Below are 21,295 nucleotides of genomic sequence, written 5' to 3'. Positions count from 1 at the left end.
ATTCATGCACTATAATTGATAAATGCATTCTATGGTTACCGTTCGGTGTGGGCTAAAACCAAACGTGAAAAGCCAAGAGCATTATGTACTTGATCTTGTACACTGTACACTCTAAAGTTTCCACATGCCATTAACCATAGATCTACAACAAAAATCGATCTGCAAGAATTAGTTAGTTCAGGAAATCACTTTAGCTGACTGTGACTTTCTTCCTACAAACTCGTTTTGTCCTCAGTAAATTAATTTAATACCTCAAATTAAGTTTTAGAATTTTTTGTAACTTTTTAAAATGCAATTTAATCTTTTATATTTAGCTATAAAATATTATTTGAAAATATAATAGGTGAATCAGTAGTGGAAATCGTGTGGAAAAACGAATGACCAGTTACTTATTAGAATAGAGAAACAACCTTTAGGCTTCAGTACTTGCAGTTTTAATATGGAGTAACGATACCTGAAGGTGGGCAGTTTATTAGTATTTTTATTTATTAGTCTACACGAAGTGCTTTGGTCTACTTTATCCAGCCGGATGGAGCCTCCCACACGAACCTGAAGCCAGGAAACTGTGGTTGCTTAGCAAACTTCTCATCCACGATCCAAAGTTTGGAGAGGTATTGCTCAGTCGCTGTCTGTGCTGTGAACTCAGAGCAACTGCTTTCCATACGTTTCCCCCTTTCTTTGAGGTCCAGGTGGCAACGCTGAAACCTGCAAAGATGTCCGTCGCAGGATTTAAAAAACAGATTTACAAAGCCACTCAGGTAAGCGCGCGACAGTTAAACATTAGCCTTTCGTTTAGTTAGCCATGTAGCATTCGGACTACCTGGTTAAGCAGAACGGAAAACTTTAACAACAAACAATTAAACACCTCCAGCTTGCTGCACATACCACAGGCTATGTTGTTGTTAAACATTTCAGAATATGACAAATGTGTTGCTAACGTAAAGGCTAACATAAAAGTTAATAGTTGACTTTATCTTAGCTAATGCTAATTAGCGAAACATTGACACAGCACTGGTTAACCCAGCTGTTAATCTTTCCATAAAAGTTTTGTTTTCCTCAAGTCTAACGATTTGTATTTATGCACCCACTGTTTTCTGATAAATTACTTTTTCCCCTAAGAAAGTGAGACCTGGGAACAGTATTTGTACCGAGTTTCTACCAAAGTTTTGTACTACTTGGCTTGTGCTCTTGTTAAATTGACGTTAAAAGAGCAGCAGACAATCGGAGGTTTCTTTTCCTTCTCCCAAACAGAGACCTCGTACGTTGGGTGGAGTTTCTTGATATCCTTTAGGTTGTTTTTACGTTTCGTTTTTCGGTGTTTTGTTGTTTTCCATTGCAGGGCAGTTAGCCAGTCTTGTTCAAAACTAAGGTTTCTTATCTGTTTCTTGGTGTATCGCAACAACCCCGAGACAGATGAGCTGTCCTGTTAAGATGATAACAGTTAAAAGTAAACTAATTTTAAGTGTTTAAATTTTCATATGTTTCCCAGCTGTGTAAAATGATCTGTCATTATTTCTTAGATATTCTGTTCATCAGTCATCTGGTGTAATGTTCTTTTTTTTTTTTTTTTTTTTTCTTACATCTTCAATAAGGAAGTATAAAATTCTAAGCTTAAGAGTTCAGTGCTGTGTTTTAAACATTAGCTTTTCTCATTGCTGAGCATCTCCTATGTCACATAACAAGCATGTAAAAACTGAAGCAGCACACGTTAACATAGACAGCTGAGGGATTTGAAAGCTTAGATTCAGATGATTACACAAATTTAAGTCTGTGCATTCTTGTTACATCATGAATTTATTGTACTGGGTTTGTCTCCAGCTTTCACTTATCCATTAACAGTAATGCTTGTTATCAGAGAAATATAAATAGCTGCCCTTTGATGTAAATGCAAAACCTGCCCATGACCTGCGTTGTCCGTGTACCATCTTTGCTAACATCATGTCAAGTGATTGCTCTTACATCGGTGGGTGTGTCTGTCTTCCATTGTAAGTAATGGAATCCTAGTAATGTGGATACTGCCCAAGCCAGCTTCAAACTCATAAGTAATAACACAGATCTAGTTGTTATGTTAGTACTGTAACAACGGATAGGTGAATCCACAGAAACCAGTTCTTGCTAAACTAGCTGCACAAGTGGTTTGCTAACTATACAGAACAGTGACCAGTTCCTGTCATAGAAAAATCAAGAATTATTTAATATGCTATGGCTGCAAACACACAAGATTTATACTGAGTATTTTTTATCTGAGTTGTACATACCTGGCCCAGCACAGCTAAGCATCTTGTCATTCAGGTTTAAAAAGAAAAAAATGGGGTGGAGATTATTAGTTGTGTAAGGTAATTGCCTAACAGACTTACGTCATATGGCCTAGATATTAATTACATATAGATTCTACATTTACATTTTAAAGTTAAATCTTAAATAAAATGTGCGATTTTTCAAATTACTGTTTTTAGTACTTTGCCCACACAAAAACCCCCACAATTTTTATTTCCTATAGCCACTGTTGCAGGAAACAACTAAATAAACAAGCCCTTCAGCATGTTTTACAGTTTATAAGTGAAGTGCCAAATCCCTGTGCAATATCACATAAATGCTGAATTGTTCATAATTGTATCAAAAAATCAGTGCACCTTTAATTACTCAGATTATTAAGATTTCCTTTATGTTTGACAGACTAATCTCTCCTCAGCATGTGGCCACCAGTGTTGCACAAATTTCTGCCATTCTTCAGAGGCCATTTTTAATTTGCTTCTTATTAGAAGGACTTTGTGTTGCTTTACCCTTTATCTTATTAAAATATCCCAAACAAATACCCCAGACATGCAGGCCCAGGTCAGAGTTTTTTGTTTTTACCAATAATATGGAGCTGCCATGCCAGAGGAACAGAGGAAGACCACAGAGGAGATTCATGGAGCTAGTGGTGGAAGAGATCCTCAGTGTTGGTGTGAAAAACGAGAATGTTAGGGATAGGATGAGACGGAGGGAGATGATCTGCTGCAGTGACCCCGAAAGGGAGGAAGTGTGTAGGGTTTTGGCATTGTGCTTTGAATCTTTTGGCTACAGTATTCCCTTTTTGCCAGTTTTTGGAGACTGCCAGTCATTTTGTCAGACTGTGTTTTGTTTCTGTACATCCATAAGGCTCATGGTGTCATATGGATCATCCAACATATTTTTGCAGAAAATATGTCAGCTCAAATGGGGCCTTCTGGGCCCCATTTGACATTATAATTCATTATAATTAGCCCATTTTGAACTTAGAAATGATTTTGACCAAAGACATTTCTTGGACTAAGCTGAATTAAACCTGCCACTGTCTCATGTGGTGCTCAATAGAAGATGGCTAAGCTAACATTGCAAGGTCAGATCTGCACCTAATTGCTTGTTTGAGGTCATTGCTGGAGGTTCGGTGAGTTATTAAAGCCAAATGTTCACTCACTTTTTTCCCGCCTGCAATGGGAATGTGTGTTTGTCTGTGTTCAATAAAGCACAGAAAAATAGTTGTATTTTTAACTCAAGCCTTTGATTAGTTTCAGATCAGATTTGTTATAAGGGCAGAAAACCACAGAGCTGCAATGAGTTTTCACTTCCCACTGTGCATAACAACTTCTCATCTGGTACAAAGAGATTCTTTGATTTCAGTTTCTAAATAGGGAAACATCCAGGGCTAATCTATTTCCCATGAACCCTTTGGTGATAGGTGCTTAGGGCGAATTTCAGAGTCATTGAAGGTTAGAAAAAAACATTGCCAGGCCTGTGTACAATAAACTGGAGAGATTGATCGATCCATCTGTTCATAGAGTTTTATGTGTAGTGTGTTGCTGACAGCTGCACTGGACTGAACTGAAATAAGAGCGCACACACACAATGAGCCTCTGTTTAGCTTGCCAGGAGACCTAGTGGAAGAAAGACGAAGCCTGCATCTGTGATTATTAAAATTATCCATGGATGTGGCTGTAGTGTAGGAAACTCTGCTAAAAGTCTGTGCTGGCCTGACGGAAAAAAGGAAAACTTCTAGTATAATTCCTTATGGAATTATGGTTCTAAGTAAAGAGGAAAGAACTCAGTCCCTCACACAGAGCTGAGGAGGTTGCTTCCCCCATGGAAAATGGACAAGTATTGGAACTTGGGAGTTAATTAAAACAAAATCTTGAAAGATAAACAACAAAATTTTAAAAGCAACAAAAGCGAAGGCGTTGCAGAGGGTTGTGAAAACTGCCCAACGCATCGCCGGAGCACCACTTCCTGCCATAAAGGACATCTACAGGAAGCGGTGTCTGAAAAGGGCTGGGAAAATCCTCAAAGACCCCAGTCACCCATCACATGGACTCTTCACCCTCCTGCCCTCTGGGAGGCGCTACAGGAGCCTCCGGACTAAGACCACCAGGTACTGGAACAGCTTCTTCCCCACAGCTGTCAGACTCCTGAACTCTGCCTCCTGACATCTGACCCACGTTAACACATGGACTGGACATACACACACCCTCAACCACCTACACACACAATGGACAACTGTACCCTCATACACACAATAATAACATGGACTGAGCCACCACTCACAACCACTAGCACTTTATATAGCCTCTGTAGAAATTATCCACATATTTCACTTATCTTAACTGCACTACTGTATAATTCTGTGTAAATAATCATTCTGTATATACGATAATTTTTAATCCTACAACTGTTTATAAACTGCATAGTTCACATTTCTGTATAACTGTATATCTCAGATTTCTGTATAGTTTTTCATATTTGTTCATAGCCTGTACATAACTTGTACTCACTACAGCCTGTACATACTTATAGTTATAGCATATTCATAACATACTTCATATCGTGTACATTATAACATACCATAATAGACCCATTTCTGTAATATACTCACATATCTATATTATTGCTAATATATATTCTAATATATCTATATCATGGCTAAAGCACTTCTGGATGGATGCAAACTGCATTTCGTTGCCTTGTACCTGTGACATGTGCAATGTCAATAAAGTTGAATTCTATTCTATTCTATTCTAAAAACACAGGTGTCCTTGGATCTGGAAGTGGATAGAGTTGTATGCAAAGGGTTAGGCATTTTGTGTTGGCGCAGACAACCAGCATTTTAGATTCTCTGGAGATTATTTAGAGAAGCCAGAATTTGTCAAGCTCGAATGTTTACAACTTTTGTAGAAAAAGTGGCTTACAGTTTTCAGAAACATTCACAGGGATATCAATAGAAATTTTATATGAAATATTTTTCTTTTTCAGTCTTCGTAATCCTCCGTGAAGGCCAGTAAGAATGTTAATTTCAGTCAGTTGCATTTTTTTGTTTGCTCTGGGTTCACAGTTGATGAGTGAGAAGGTTGGAGGTGCAGAGGGAACCAAACTGGATGAAGACTTCAAGGACCTTGAAAGGGTATTTAATGCATTCCACATAATACTTACAGCTCATGTGTTTAAGTTGCATTAGCTTGTTGAAATGATTTCCTCCAGCTTCCTTTGATTTACATAAGTGGCCCTAATGGCATTCAACTTGCATTTAATTTTTTTCATTTCTTGTGTGCCACCAGAAAGCTGATATTACTAGCAAAGCAGTAGTGGAAGTCCTCAATAAAACATCAGAGTACATCCAGCCTAATCCAGCAACGAGAGCTAAGCTTAGCATGCTCTCCACAGTTTCCAAAATCCGTGGGCAGGTCAACAGTCCAGGCTACCCCCAGGCTGAGGGCCTGCTGGGGGAGTGTATGACTAAATATGGACATGAAATCGGCGAGAGTAGCAACTTTGGTAAGAAGAGCAGTTAATAGCAGGAAAAGATATAAGGTAGAAGAGGCATGTTATACTTGATAGCATATGCTTTAAATTAGGAAAAGACACAAGAATGTGGACAGTATGATAGGGGAGTTGTGTGCATTTGTGAGGGGGTTGCCGGCAGACATGGTTAATTTGGGGGCTTTGTTGTGTTTGATTGTTGCTAATTACATGACTCATATTATCTTAGGCATGCTCATGCTAATTGCGTGTGCATTTTCCACAGGTGGGGCTCTTATAGATGCAGGAGAGTCAATGAAGAGGTTGGCTGAGGTCAAGGATGCGCTGGATATTGATGTGAAGCAGAACTTTATTGACCCACTGCAGGGAATCGCTGAAAAGGACATCAAAGACATTCAGGTAGACTCAAAAGATTCTGCGCATACAGGCCTAGGCATTCACTAATGAGCTCTGCAGTCTGCATGTGATTTACAATGTTATAAAAACGTATTCAGAATCCAAGCTGACATTGAATTACACTAATGAGAAAGAACATTTGTCAAAGCAGTTATGAACAAGTGAAAATCTTTTGATGTTTGTATGATAGTATATATTCTGTGAAATTTCATCCTCCTAATTGTAACACTAATCTCCCACCCCCACTTTGCAGTTCCACCTGAAGAAGTTGGAGGGCCGCCGTCTAGACTATGACTATAAAAAGAAACGTCAAGGTAAAATCCAAGATGAAGAGATCAGGCAGGCCCTGGAAAAGTTCGACGAGTCCAAAGAACTGGCTGAGCGCTCAATGCACAACCTCCTGGAGACAGATGTGAGTATTAAGTAGTACAATGTGGCTTTTAGAACTGCAGCGCCAAGTTCCTTCAACAGATAGTTGTAAGAAAACCTGACATTGTTTAATGCAGTGGTTCCCAAACTTTTTTTGCTGGGCCCCCCTTGTTTTACAAGAAAAATGTTCGCGCCCCCCCTCGCGCGCACACGCACGAACACATCCTCCAACCACACACGCCCATATTTTGCTCCATTGCGGTTTATTTCACACCTCAAACATTTAGTAAACAATTAAGCAAATACAAGTAATCTGCAATAAATGACAGGTAGTAAGAAAATAAACTACTAAGTCTTTTACGCTACGTCCACACCTACACAGGTATTTTTGAAAACGCAGCTGTTTCGTCCACACGTAAACGGCGTTTCGAATCACTGAGAACAGAGATTTTTTAAAACTCCTTTTTTGCGTTTACGTGTGGACGAGGAATACAGAGTTCGTCACGCAATGTCAAAGGTATGTGCCTTTTTTCACCTCACGCTGTGTGCACGTTATTGTTTACATGAGATGAATTGCAGAATGGCAGACAGAGACGAAATACTGTTAATCTGACTATCTGCAGGTTTTACACGCTTACATACCCACGCAGTTACTGTCCCTCCATTTAGAAAGGCAGAGGCGTCATGGTGTAATTATTTTACATGTAGTTGTTTTTTTTTTTCCTGTGTAATAATATTCATCATTGCTATCAATACATTTTTCAAAAAATCCCTCTGCAAAATGGGTTCAAAAACATAAACAACTGTTGGATGCTGTTTGTCCGTGATTTGAACCGGGGAACAAATTGTGGCAGGATGAGCCTGATGTTATTTGTATCCCACTGTAACTTTACTGTACAAAGAGCTAACATCTCCAAAATGTCAGGAGTAGTTAGTCATTACAACAAGTGTTTGTGAACTACAAATCAAGAATGTGGGATACTGTTTGTCCGTGATTTAAACAGCCCAGCGCTGCTCCCAACGAAGGGAAAACCAATCCTGCAGGGAGACCTACCTCGGCACTTGTGCAGGTGAAACCAAAGGGAAGATATGCTTCACCATAGAATGAAGTTGGTTTGGAAACATATTCAGCTATGCTTCATCTCCTGCTTTGCGTTCGTGTGGGCGCCCGTGCTAGCAGTGTCCAAGCGTTGTTTTTTTGTTTTTTTTCCCTTTTCATGCCGCGCCCCCCCTGCAATGGCTCTGCGCCCCCCCTAGGGGGCGGGCCCCACACTTTGGGAACGTCTGGTTTAATGAGTCTGATGTAACAAAAGCATTGATGTGATTAATGCCACATTTGTGGCTCTGTGTAAGACCAAAATGATTAACCTGTAGGAAGACTGTATAAACTTAGATTATATATCTGCAGGAGTGCCAGTGAGACACTCTTTGTTATTCTACAGCACTATCAGCATCATGCATAATGAACAATACTGTTATAGAGACTGAATGTATTGTGACAAGAGATCCCCAGTGAGTTTAAAAGCAGCAGTAGCTTTTAATTTTGACCAATTGTTAACCTATTTTAGTGTCAACAAACATGATTATTTAGTCTATAGTCGTCTTTAATCATTTTAGCAAGAATAATGATTTAGGGCAGATTTTGTGGCTGTCAAGCTATCTGTGTACCAGTACTTGCAGATCTAAGTCTAGGAGGAAATGTATCATAATGCAATGGTATGCTGATGGATTACTTGTTAAAGTCTGTAATGGTGCATTAATACAGTAGCACTAAACTGAGAAAAGAGTGGCAAGTTACATAAGAAACTACGTAGCGAACATGAGAACCATGTGAAATTACATTGCCCAACTGTTTCACTGTTACGTGTTTTGGAAATACATGTAGTTGGCAGCTCACAGGTTCTCCAACATCAAAACACACACGTATTTAAGGACAGTACGTATCAGCTGACTTGCCTTGTTTTTTCCAATGTGCTGTGCAGTTACGTGAAACCCGTCAAACCTGTTTGGTGTGGTATTTGCTGTTTTTCGTGCCATCAGTGGACAATTCAAAGCTTTTTTCACGAGGATTAACAAATGACAAGAATACAAGTCACACTTAAAACACTCACCATGTTTTCATTTCTTTTTTCTGTTTTTTAAATACTCCTCATGTTTCTGCCTTTGTAGGTGGAGCAGGTGAGTCAGCTGTCGTCTTTTGTGGAGTCTCTGCTGCAGTATCACAGACAGGCCACACAGATCATGGAGGAGCTTTCTGACAAACTGAGAGAAAGGTCAGCACCAGACTATTTTTGGAAAGTGGCATGCCTTTTGTATGTTGAGGCTTCGTCCTCTGGCTTATGACAGGATGATTCAGCCGTATCTTTTGTCCATCTGATTACATCCAATGAATACCAAGCTGCAAAATATGTTTTGTTTTTTTTGTTTTTCTGTTAGAGAAACAAAATATCAGCTTAGTTTAGAACTTTAGATCATTTTGTTTTCTTTTAATAAAATGTGTCTAGTTTTTGTGATTGGATTAAAGCCCAAAATAAGATCGGCTAACTCTTTGTTAGCATGGTTGTATTTGTATTGGCACATCCTCTACTTGTGAGCTCAAAGAGGTAATGGTTTGTGATTCTGATTGTTTGCAGGGTAAATGATGCTCAGTCTCGCCCAAGACAAGAGTACACACCCAAACCCAAACCAGCCTTTGATTTTGGAGAAGTAGAACACTCAAACGGAGGATACTCTTCATCCGCTTCAAGCCCTCCAGCTTACTCTTCTGGTACACTTCTTTCTTTCTGTTTTTTCCCTCTTCATATTGTGTGCGTGTGTGTGCGTGCATCTCATTCATATGGCTGATGTGTCTTTCCTTCTGCAACATTAAGCAAACACAGCACAGTATCAAGGGCCATCCTTCCAAAGACCGTCCATCAAGAACAGACGGCGTGAGTGGACAGAGGAAGAAAATGTGTCACTTGCACTGAACTTAAAACTACTACTACTACTCAGCCTGTTGCACATCTTTGTAGCAGAAAAGTTTATGCATTAGTGTGAAGTGTCTCACTAGCTTTGCTACACTGTGATTGGTGGGTCAATTAATAACCAAGGCTGCAGATACATTCATTCATTGGCAAACAAAAACACATCTTAAATAACTATTGATTATGGTATTATGTATGAAGTTGTATGTATCTGACAGCTTAGTGCACAGATGACTGAATCTTCTGAATCTCAAGAAAAAAAAACAATCGTGATATACCCAAATATTTAATTTGCAGTTTAAAGTCTGAATCAATTCTCAGACAAAAGAGAAGAAAATAATGGGGAAAATATGTAGCCTGATTTGTACTCCTGCATTGATTTCTTGAGGTTCAGAAGGATTCTCCTTAAGCACACTGGTGACTAACTTAAAAGTCTTTATGTTTCCTGTTTTTATGACTTGGACTTCATGGCTACAGAGTGGACTGGAAAATATTGGTGTTAAATTCCCTATAATGAAAACCTTTCAAAGGAGAATATACTAACCTCGTTGAAGGGAAATTGTTTCCATGGAATAACTGTATTTGTTTTTTGTTTTGTTTTTCTCCCTTTCTCCATCTCTGTGCCTCTGTCTCTTTCTTCAGCTGAGCCTTGCTGTAAGGCCATGTATGACTTTGAGCCAGAGAATGATGGAGAGCTGGGCTTCCAGGAGGGTGACATCATTAAATTGGTCTCTCAAATCGATGAGAACTGGTATGAAGGAAGCCTCCATGGAAAATCAGGATACTTCCCCACCAACTATGTTGAAGTGATGGTCCCTCTGCCACACTGAAAACAGCAGGGGTTAAGATTATGAAAAGTGGAGGATAAAGGATTACCAGATCTCTTGATAACAAAGATTATATAAAGAGTAAATATCAAGACGATGACCAATATTTTTTTGTATCTCAAGGTTAAAGAGTACACACAGATTTGTAAAAACATCAAGGGCAGAGGAATGTTCGATGAGCCAAATTATATTGTAATATTTGGGTGCTTCTGTCATATCCTGAGTTTCATAGCCATTCTCTATGCACCTGTGCACTTTTTACACTACACCTCTATCACCAGGACGGAATAAGAAATGCTGAGAGAGAATGGTGTTTGGGGAAGAAATGGTCTACAAACTCTTAAGTGCAACTACTTTATTTTTCTTATCCTGTTTTTATACTCAGAATATTACGTTTCGTTCTATGCATTGTTCTTATTGGTACTACACACATGCATGCGTTCCTCTAATCACTATTCATACACTCCCATTTTTAATCTCTGTACCTTAAGGCCTTAGTACTGTGTGTCAACATGGAGGACTGGCTTCCCTTTATCAATGTTTAGTCTCTGCCGCCCTCTAGTGGTCACAGAGTTTCTTCTTAGCTCCTTATTCAGCAACACTATCATGTGATGTTTGTTGGATGTTTCTTACCAAGTCTATTTTGGGTAGTTTGTCCTAAGTTTTAGTTTGCAGATGTTGAAACAGCGTGAGTGAGTCAATAGATGTCGTTTTTCTAAACATTGGTAGTTTTAGCATTAACAAAAAGAATTGCAGTTAAACTCTAAAAATTACAATTTAAAATTATTTATGTAACGCAGGTTATCAAGTTATCGGTGAATTCATTTACTTACAACCTAGATCATACTGCCCTCATTTTATTCAACATGGATGCCAAAGAAATTTTTTTTTTAATTTTCCAAAATGCAAAGGGCTGTTCGTGTGCACAATTGTGTTGATATTTCAGAGGATTACATGCAGCATCCCACCGTTCATGTTGTGCAACGTTACACCAAAGCCAAAACCATGTTCTTTTAGTTCCTGTTTTCTCAGGCTCTATTGATACTGCTGGCAGTGTCACTCATAATGTTGTGTGGGATTTTTTTTTTTTTTTTTTTTTTTTTTTAATTCAGCTGTTTGTTTCATGAACTTTCTGTCACTGGTGCATTTTCCACGTCAGTGCTCGGGTGAGCTTGGCCTTATTATTCTAACCTCCAATTTGATGCGTGGAATTTAATCTGATGTGTGTTTGGTGTTTTTTGTACCTGCCTCAGTTTTTAGGCCGAAACTGCATCAGACCTGATGGGGGTTACTATCTTCCAGTGACTGTGTACTGAATTTACAAATAATAAGGAAGGACCTTTGCACAATGGCTGGTTTCAGTTCCAATTAAGCCTATTACAAGCAAACTATGAACTGTCATGGTCTGTGCTGTTCACTAGAATGCCAACTTTCTCCTCTTGTCATGATCCCCTTGTTAGGCCGCCCCCTGCCCCACTCATCTCTCCCATCTCCATTTAAACTGAGAGTGGAACAGACAGGTCTTTTCAGCAGGCAAGGGCACACAGCACTGGATTATGCCCTCCCCCACTATGCGTTATTCACCACCTGCCCCTGTGCCCCTACCCCCTTTCTCATTATCTACCCCATCCCAAGCCCACGGTGCCTCTGAGGCTCAGTCTCCCAGTCCATAATACCATCATTGCTATCACAGTAGATACCTCTTAATGTTTTGCTTGCATCTGTGCTCTGTTATTAGTGGTATGCATTGCACCGGGGGGTTGGCATAGCAGACTAATAACTGTGGTTCAGGTGTGGGTTTACATGCCTCATTACACATAATCAAAAGCCCCCTTCCCAAGTTTAGGAGAGGAGGAGGGTCAGGGACTCAGGGGCTCAGGTTGAGCTGTTCAGTAGCTTGTAATAATATTCATGAAGAACAAAGGGCTAACATCAGCTTTTGTCAGCTGCTGCACTTACTGTGGAAACAAACCTTTTATTTCTTTTTTCCCCCATCATGCATGCTTTTGAATTTTCTGTGAAAGTAGTCTAACTTTTTGTATGTTTTTTTTTTTCATTCTAGCTTTTGCCATATACAATGCCTCATTTTTTGTAACTGTGACACAATAGGGAGAAATGTTGAGACTAAAAGTGGGATTATCCTGGATTATGTTTAGGATGTATGAATTACCTCTATGCTAAATGTAATCTTGTGTATTGTATAATTAATGCAGTGTATGAATGAATGCTGTCCATTTGCTTCTTTAAATAAATGTTAAGTAATTTGTCCCGTGTGTCTGTGTAAAACTAAACTGCTACAGTTTTTGTTTTGATTTTTTTTTTTCCGTTGATTATCACACAATACATATTTTGACGTTTCGAGAAATGCTCTTTTTTTTCTTGCTCAGTAAACATCTCAATACTTGAGACTTCATCCCCCAGTCATCCTATTTTTAATCTCTATAACCACCCGTCTGCATGACCCCCAGACACAGCAGGCTGCATCAGCCAGCTGTTGGATTATTGCCACGGCACTATCTCATCGGGGAAGGCGTGTCAGTCCCCGAATTACTCAGCGCCCCTTTGTCCTCGTTCGGTGGCCAGCCAGCGACACTCATGGCGGCTGCTCCCGTCAGGCAGCGCTCCGGACCAGGGGGGCAGCGGGCACAGCTCCCGCCCTGTTACTACGAAGGGTACCTGGAGAAGCGAGGACCGAAAGAAAAGGTAGGCTCACCCAGTGCACATTAATTGCCGTATTTTGGTTTCGGCGCGTCCTGTAGATGCTGGAAGTCGGGGTCGGTGGTTGTGTATGTGTGTGTATGGACCGCACACCGGCTGAGCCACCATTCCCAGAGAGCTGTCAACTTCCTTATTGTGCGAGAATGGGTGAGGCGAAACTGCACTGCTGCTGCTGGCGGGGATTTATTTAGTTCACACAGCGGTGAAGCATATTGGAGGCAAAGCATGCAACGATGTAGCATCTAATCACAGCGTCTGAATGACAGAAATCACGACTGCTGTCAAACATTACATGTTATTTCGGTTGCCACATTAATCGAACAGGGCTGTATTTTGTTGATAACGGGGCATCTGATTGTCACAAACGGTACCCCAGCCAAGTGTTTCCACTCAGAATCCATTAGCTGACTCACAGACACTCAATCTTTTGAATTATTGATCCGCCAGTCTGATCTCTGAAATACATATCCTAGATTTCAAATAAAGTTACACAGAGAAATTGGCAGTTCTGACCAAGGATACTTTCACGTATTAGCTTTATTTATAGGGAAGACGATAAAGAAGACACTCCCCAGGTGTCCTACCCCTCTCTGATTAGGCTCCTTTTTAATGCAATGTGGACATGTAATGTGAGCATGGCTCAGGTGCAGGGTGTCGCAGTGATCCATGGCCACAGAGTGACAGCAGCTGAGGCTCACTCACTACAGCCATCTCCAGGGACAGGAAATGTGGGGGTGATAAAAAGAAAATATCCATTACACTGACAGGGAAGACAGCACTGGCCCTTTTTGGTTTAACATTTTTAGTTCAGGTCTGTGTGTCCATCTGTATGTGACAGGCATCCAGGCGGCTGTGGACGTGCCTGTGTGGGAATTCTTTGTATTTCTTCAACAACGCCAAGGACACTCATGTAAGTTCCAGATTATATAGCATCTTGTGTGTCTTTTTTCATATAATAGTGTGCTGGCACTAAAATATAATTATGTGTGCAACAGTATGTGGAGAAGCTGGACCTCAGCGGCTTTGTGTCCCTAAAGGATGACTGCAGCCGGGACAGAAACCTAGAGGCAGCTAGGCTCATCCTCCAAATGAAGGATGGAGAGACCAAACTCACAGTAAGCCACTTGGCTCACACACTCAGACGCAAAGATGCTAAAATTAACAAATCTTTGCTGAGACAGGAAATGCTGCTGCTGTCTTTTCCAGGCACCAAACTTGGAATCACGGGAGCTGTGGAAAGGATTCCTCTACTCTGTTATAGATGTAGGTGTTAATCTTTTACACAGCTGCTGTCCCTGCGTCCCTGTACCAGCCTGCCTCTCACATGTTTTTCCTGTCCAATTACAGCTGAATGTACCATCCTATCTCACACTGCTGCCGGGGCAGCTACAAATGCTACAGGAGGTGGTGGACAAAGAAAGAGCCAGGCGGAGAAGTCGCAATCCTGCACGAGCTCCTCCTTCGCCTCTCTCCGTTCCTTTAGTAGGAGAGATCCCACCGTGAGCGCTCCTCTGTGCTACATAGAGAAGATACACTGCAGCTAAAGTGGCTTTGGCATATCACCACATTACCTGTAATACTGTGTGTTTCATCTGCAGATGTTTTCGGCCCGTGTCCCGCACGGAGGCTGAAGTCCTTTTAGAGAGACACCCAGACTGTGGCAACATGTTGCTTCGTCCAGGCAGAGACGGATGCTCGTTGGCCGTTACTACTCGACAGGATCTCAACGGGTAAACACATTCTGAATATCTGAATACCGCAGTTACAAAATCACAAACACCAAAGGTTATCTAGAATATCATTACATGCTGTCTTTTTCTTTTTTGTGGCTCCAGGTCAGTTTTCAGACATTACAGAGTCACACAGAGGGACCAAGGTGGTTATGTCATTGATGTTGAAAATCCTGTAAGTGCAAAAGTGTCATCAGTTACAGTTTTACAACATTTCATAAGAGGAATGTAAAACATGTTAGTATAACTGACCTACTTTCAGATTCATGAGTATTAGGAAAAGGAGAAGAGGTTTAATGTTTCTAGTGTACACCACAGTGGATCAGGAATGGTGTGATTAATGTAAACACAAGGAAAAGGAAGGATTTTAACAATTAATGCATCAGCCATTTAGAAACTACAGCATTTTCACAGGCTCAAGAGTAATTACACATTGTGGACATGGGTGCCTTTTTTCATTTAGGAGATACAAGACTTCTACCACAAGTAAAAGTGGTAACAAAACAGTGATTTTAAATCTTATTTTGGTGTTAAGTCAGCACATTTTTAAAATGTTTATCAGATTTGACTGCTGATTCTTTTATATCTCAGTGACCATCAAAGTTAGGTCAGATGACACATGTAAATAACTGCCACAAGTGTCATCGCTATGGCTTTCAAATGGCGAAACCTGCTTCTAAAAATACTTTTATTCTCCAGCTCAGCAACACTAAAAGATGTTAAAGACTATAACAGACAAGTAAAGTGGATGATTGTGGAATTAACTGATTAAAAACCCCTTCACAACATCTAGCCAGTCAAGAGCACTCGAGGAGGCACTGTAAGTGTATCATTGTCAAAGCCTGCAATCAAGAGACGCCTTCACGAATGTGCAGACGGTTTATGGCAAGACACAAAAACCACCGTTTACGTTTAAGAACAATAAGATCAGATTAGACTTTGCTTGGAAACAGAAAGAAATATATTATTGTGGAATAAGATTACTTGCTAAAATTAAACCAAGATGAACTTTTATCTCAAGAACGGGAAGAGTGGGCAGAAGGAAAATAACAGCACACGATCCAAAGTAGATCACATCGGCTGTATAATACACCAGAATTAGCATTATAGCATGTGCATGCATGGCTGCCAGTGGAACAAAGTCCACCAGTGTTTACTGATGATATGACTGCTCATAGAAGTAAGTAGGTGAACTTTGAAATAGATGTATACATTTTGAGTAAAAAAGGTACAGTTTGAAAAGGTTATAGCAAAAGTAACCCAGGAGCTTGATAAGCCAGAGAAGTGAAATGAAAGTGGTTGAGTGAGTCTCGGGATCTCCATTCAAATGAGCATGCTTTTCACCTGTGCAAGGAAAGAAAATTCCAGAAATCCACTAACAAGCAGCAACCAAAAGCAGCTGCACATAAGGGCCTGGCAGAGCATCACAGAGAAGGAACCACATTGTTTGGTGATATCCATGAGTTCCAGACAACAGAGAATCCTTGTATGCAAAGGATTGCATTCAAGCACTGAAAATAATCCCTCTGAAAACAATGTTTAAGCCTTTTATATAAAAAAAATGGATGTAATTTCTATATGGGCAATGCTATTTATTTTTGTTAAATCTCTTGAATCAAAGTTAAGAGTCAAAGAGTTTATTTGCATCATTTCAAATCGATCGTGGTGGTGCACAGAGCCAAAATTTAGCTCATAGACCTTACTGTTATAGGTTCAGAGTTTTAACATTACGTCATGGCTGTGTTTTTATTGAAGAAATGTTTGTTGTTGTTTGTTTATTTTTGCAAACATCAAACCGCTTAAATCCAACTAATCAGACTGAGGCATGAGATTATCAAAAACACGGATCTCAATTCACCTCTTTTATTGTGAATCAGTCCCATCACAGCTACTTAACCATGATGCTCTATGTTGGATAATTAAAAAAAAAAAGAGTTTGTATGCAAGATGTCAGATACAAACTTGATGTTTCAGATCTCTTCAGAGCTGTTATTTTCTCTGTACTGACAGCTGGTCAAAATCAAATATAGCTCTGTCCTCACATTAATCTTTTAAAGCTTTTTGAGATTTCAAGTTTTGAGGATTTTTGTGGATATTTGGCACACAGAAGGCCTTAAAAAGACTATTTGAAAATAGAACTGTAAGACATAAATTATAAATTTGAGTAGAGAGATTGAATAAAGCAGGAGAATCAGGGCTATACTTCATATTAACAATTATATGTCCTCATTTGTGCTTCTTGTATGTGGAGTCTCCAAGGCTCAATCTTTGGACCGGTTTTTGTTTGTTTATATGCAGTACCCCTCGGTCTTCTGCTTAACAGCTACTTTGCTATGCTGATGATACACCGCTATACTTTTCTGTTAGGCCCAACAACCTCAGGGCCCTCTCCTACCTCAGCAAATGCTTCACTGCCATTAATAATTGCATGTATTTACATTTTCTCCATCTCAACACTGGTAAAACTGAGGCTCTGGTGTTCAGCCCTGACAACTTCTCTTGGCCCCCATCTCCACCAATATCAGATCTTCTAAAAACCTTGGTATTATTTTTGACCTGCAACTGAAATTTGAAATACACCTCTAAGGGAATCCAGACTTGATTCTTTCATTTAAAAAACGCTGCAAAAATCGGTCGCTGTCATTTCACAATTTACAACTTTAAGATTGCTATTAAAAAGTCACTGGCCCTGATGAGGCACCTCTATTTTTGCTGCTCTTCACTGGCTTCCAGTGATGTTCAGAATCCACTTTAAAATTCTACTGTTAACATATAAAGCTCTACATGCCAGGCTCTGCTTATTTAGCAGAGATGCCGAGACCTTACAGCAGCTGTCAGCCTGTCAGTTTAGCTGAACAGGTTCTTTTAACTGTTCCATGTTTTTACTTTTAAGCCTGAGGTGATATTGAGGTGCTTTTGAAGTTGGAGTGCCCAAACTTTAGAACAACTTCCCTCAGCCTATCAGGTCGGGTGAAACTGCTGAAAACAAATTTTTTATAGATTAGCTTTCCCTTCATCTTTCTCCCATTATTTTTTAGCCGTAGTTTAGATCTAATGAGTATATGGAGGCGAGTATGTCAATAACATATGATTGACTATTTGTCTGTATGCTAGATCATGTATACTTATTTTTAATGTAAAGCTGTTATCCAAACTATGAAACACACTGTAGCTGTGTTTTAAGTTAATGTTATTGTTTTTATTGTTATTATTATTATTATAACACAGAGGTATCTTCTTACAGATCCCCTGTGCCACTCTTCATGAGGTCATTGATGCACTAGTAGAGAAAACAGCAGGAACTCTTCAGCCTTTCCTACTCGAGGAGCCTTATGAGGAGAATATAAGTGAGGCATTACTAAACATTTCTCACCCACCTTTTTAAACAAATTCTTAATACTAATTTTGTTAAGTTCATGTCATCAGCATATGTTTCTGCCAATGATGAGAACGGAGAGAGGATCCTCCACACTGCCCCCTCAAGCCCCCTGCCTAAGGCCCCTGCCCTTCCTCCAAAACAAGGTTTGTGCTGGTCATATAAACCATGTTCAATGAGAGGCAGAGAGCATATCATGATCACTGCTCTCATTCTGGTGCAGATCGTTGGTCCTCCAGCAGTCCCCTGTCCAGGTCCCCCGCCCCAGACCGTCGCATTCTGACCTCACCAGTCCCGGCCTCACCCAGCAACCCGATGAGACGACTGATCCTCTCCCCTTCACCTCTCACACAGAGTGAGTACAAGATGTGCTGATTTCATTTGCGGCAGTTTATCTGCAGTCCTTTAATCCCAAATTGTTTATCCCTGGTTGTCCACAGCGCTCAATGAGGAGCTCAAAATGAAGCTGGAGAAGAGACGAGCGAGTCAGGAATGACTTTAACTCATTGGGAGGGACTCCCTGTCACAGCATACTCAATCTTCGGTGCCAAACCTACTCTCACTGCAGCTACGTGCTCATCCTGTGCCTTCAATGTGGAAGACAAGGGACTACAGAAACACTACTTTCTCTTAGGGAACCTTAAAACTGTGTTTGTTTGTTTTAGTATTTATGTTGTTAGATTTGACATGAGTTAACTGACTCTGGCTAGCTCCCTAAGAGCAAGACCGACTGGTTATCACCAATTACATTCATGCAATCTCTCAAAATGCTGCCCGCCCTGGTTGGCTAATGACCCACTTGCGCGTTGTCCAGTTGCATAATATTGTTTACAAGCTGCCTCCGAGCAAAAATACAGTCCACAAGAACTATGAATCACTCACAGAAGGACTGACACATATCGGACCTCCAGTTGAGCCTCATGTTTTCCTGTTTGAGCCAAAAAACAAACAAATAAATGAAAAAATACTGGGTGCTAAACTGCTGCTACAACACTGGAAACCACTTAAAAAAAACAACATGTAGACTGCCATGATCAACTCCAAAGCAACAAACTCTGACATGAGACAAATCCAGGCATGCTCAGCTACTTGAGTCTCCTCATTCACATCACTACATGTAGCATGACTGGAATAATAACAATACAACTTAGCTGCACACTCTCTGCCTGCCTGCTCCGAGTCCTACATCTGACTGATAAGCAACCATTAACACTGCTGTTGATACAATGTAGCTCATTTACAGCTCAACTTTAACTGTGTTGTGCGTGTTTCCTTATTCTCTTCTCTTGTGTACGTGCTATTGTATGGTGCTATGATTGACCAGACCTGCCTGGAAACCACAGACTGTAACTAGATGATTTCTGTTCCTCTGTAAGAAAAAGGGAAAAAGAAAAAAAAAATCAGTCTACTGTAGTCATAAGTGAGGGCGCCCTCTTGTGGTACGTCTGTCCCATGACCCTGAGCACAATCACTTACAATAGGTCAACCCCTTTACTTTGCAGAGAAAACCTGAAACTTTTGTTATAGGTTTTTTTTTTCAGCTGCACTACAGTTAACTGATTATAGGTCTGAAGGTGCTCAAACAACGACAAGTAACTCTACGTGTAAAAAACGTTTACAGGTCAGTGTCAAATGACTCTTAAATGTCTTGCAGTGAACAGTTTCTTGTATGTTGGTACATGATTGTCTCGTCTACTTTATTATTATCAAAGGTAGTTGGATATCTGAAGAATTAAATGTGTTTTTGCATGGATCCGTTGTGAGTTAAGACCTCTTGTTATCGAGATAACAATGGAATTTATCAATACTATAAGTTGATGATTAGAAAGACTATTATTGCCCTGTTTTTCCTTTAAAAATATTTTAGGTTAAAAGTTAAGGCATTAACATGGGGATTATTGCGATTTTAGTCCTTCCACAATCTCGACAACTATCAGAAATAAATGTTAATATGTAATCGACAGTTTCTACACATTTAAACGGTTAGAAATGTCTTGCTAGAAATACGGCTAGACATTTGGTTTCAATTGGAAGCAAGGAGAATATTTTTTTTGTTTGAGGTTTGAGGTTTTGCTAAGTTTGAAGAAAAATCATTCTATTTACCTTGTCAAACATGCTTCTTTGTTTAATAACAAAGTGGCTAACCCTCTATCTCCCCTCTCTCTACAACCTCTCTCTTTATTTGTGGCGTCTCAATAAAATGTAACTATAAGATCATAACAAATATGCATCAGTTCTCTGCGCTTTTCATATTTCTGTGCATGTGCAGGATTATTATAGTGCCAGAATATTGCACATGCAGGGAGATGATGGTGGCATTAATGTAAATACATCGTTTCCATCGTGGAGGGCAGATAACAACACGCCGCCCTGCTATGTTGCATTGCTTCATCACTCCTGTTTGGACACGCTGCCAGGTGTTTTTACGGTTTACCTGATCCGCCCAGCTGGAGTCAGCTGTGCCCTCTACCGACAGTAGTAGTACTATAACGAACATTTAATCAGACCAGAGGTCAGCGCCTTCCGCCACACTCTGAAGGGGTGTGGGGGACTAGTAAAAAAAAAAAACCCTGCGCGGCTGTCCGGAGTAGGAGCCCCGGCCATTCAGATCCTTTCACCGACCGCGGGATATTACCGCTGAGAGAGGCTGTGGACAGAAACGAATCACCGCTCTGTCTTTAGAAACACTCCCTGGAGGCTGACGGGCTGCTGAGCCGTTGCTTGAGCGCCTTTTCTTTTTAATTTTTTTTGCGGTCGCTGATTTTTAGACGCGAGCTTGCAGATAATAAACCTCAGTGAAGCTGCTGGCTACGGCCAACGTCTGACACCTCTGGGGTACGTTAGACGTTAGTCTCAGTTGTTCACACTTTTAGTGAGTGTTTGTTAAAGGTATGTGGGAGTTTTTGATTTTGCCTTGTTTGTTTGTTTTTGTTTTTTAAACTATCAAACTGTCCGTGAAGCGGTGGTGAAATATGTCGTAAACAGGTGCTGGGACTATTTTTTTTCTTAGAGGAAACCTTGGGGTGTGTCCGTGCGCAGGTAAGAGATTAACTTGTGATTCGAGTGTTTGCTCACTCTTAGCTAACCTGCAACAGCTACTTTATTAACAGCTTCAGGGGGAATTTCACGTTAAAGCTTCACTAC

At 40.3% G+C, this 21,295-nt stretch overlaps 2 protein-coding genes across 4 annotated transcripts; both read left to right on the top strand.

The window, feature by feature from the left end:
* The first annotated feature begins 380 nt into the window (after positions 1-380).
* LOC146497910 (endophilin-A2-like) lies at positions 381-12,600 on the top strand. 2 transcript variants are annotated; one of them, XM_085142021.1, is made up of 9 exons: positions 381-758; positions 5,345-5,413; positions 5,568-5,784; positions 6,035-6,168; positions 6,419-6,577; positions 8,704-8,807; positions 9,168-9,301; positions 9,405-9,464; positions 10,143-12,600. In XM_085142021.1, the coding sequence occupies exons 1-9, from the start codon at positions 714-716 to the stop codon at positions 10,328-10,330; spliced, it is 1,110 nt and encodes a 369-aa protein (XP_084998147.1). In that variant the 5' UTR covers positions 381-713; the 3' UTR covers positions 10,331-12,600. The 2 variants fall into 2 exon arrangements, with proteins under 2 accessions (XP_084998147.1, XP_084998148.1); XM_085142022.1 differs by lacking the exon at positions 9,405-9,464 and having other exon boundaries at positions 383-758.
* A 184-nt stretch (positions 12,601-12,784) lies between these two features.
* stap2a (signal transducing adaptor family member 2a) lies at positions 12,785-19,904 on the top strand. 2 transcript variants are annotated; one of them, XM_085142019.1, is made up of 11 exons: positions 12,785-13,030; positions 13,884-13,955; positions 14,041-14,160; positions 14,252-14,308; positions 14,393-14,544; positions 14,644-14,775; positions 14,881-14,950; positions 18,020-18,122; positions 18,202-18,297; positions 18,375-18,506; positions 18,592-19,904. In XM_085142019.1, the coding sequence occupies exons 1-11, from the start codon at positions 12,785-12,787 to the stop codon at positions 18,645-18,647; spliced, it is 1,236 nt and encodes a 411-aa protein (XP_084998145.1). In that variant the 3' UTR covers positions 18,648-19,904. The 2 variants fall into 2 exon arrangements, with proteins under 2 accessions (XP_084998145.1, XP_084998146.1); XM_085142020.1 differs by lacking the exon at positions 12,785-13,030 and adding an exon at positions 13,660-13,773.
* The last annotated feature ends 1,391 nt before the right edge of the window (positions 19,905-21,295 follow it).

This window comes from Neolamprologus multifasciatus, chromosome 18 (genome assembly GCF_963576455.1).
Source record: "Neolamprologus multifasciatus chromosome 18, fNeoMul1.2, whole genome shotgun sequence".
In the NCBI taxonomy this organism is placed as follows: Eukaryota; Metazoa; Chordata; class Actinopteri; order Cichliformes; family Cichlidae; genus Neolamprologus; species Neolamprologus multifasciatus.
The sequence above is the reverse complement of the archived record's forward strand: the minus strand, read 5'-3'. Positions and strand labels throughout refer to the sequence as shown.

Excerpts from the sequence above, each read along its gene's own strand:
- LOC146497910 (XM_085142021.1), top strand. The coding sequence starts at position 714 with ATGTCCGTCGCAGGATTTAAAAAACAGATTTACAAAGCCACTCAG. Across the intron at positions 5,414-5,567 it reads ACTTCAAGGACCTTGAAAGG|AAAGCTGATATTACTAGCAA; the intron begins GTATTTAATGCA and ends GTGTGCCACCAG. Across the intron at positions 5,785-6,034 it reads CGGCGAGAGTAGCAACTTTG|GTGGGGCTCTTATAGATGCA; the intron begins GTAAGAAGAGCA and ends CATTTTCCACAG.
- stap2a (XM_085142019.1), top strand. The coding sequence starts at position 12,785 with ATGACCCCCAGACACAGCAGGCTGCATCAGCCAGCTGTTGGATTATTG. Across the intron at positions 14,309-14,392 it reads TCCTCTACTCTGTTATAGAT|CTGAATGTACCATCCTATCT; the intron begins GTAGGTGTTAAT and ends GTCCAATTACAG. Across the intron at positions 14,545-14,643 it reads TTAGTAGGAGAGATCCCACC|ATGTTTTCGGCCCGTGTCCC; the intron begins GTGAGCGCTCCT and ends TTTCATCTGCAG.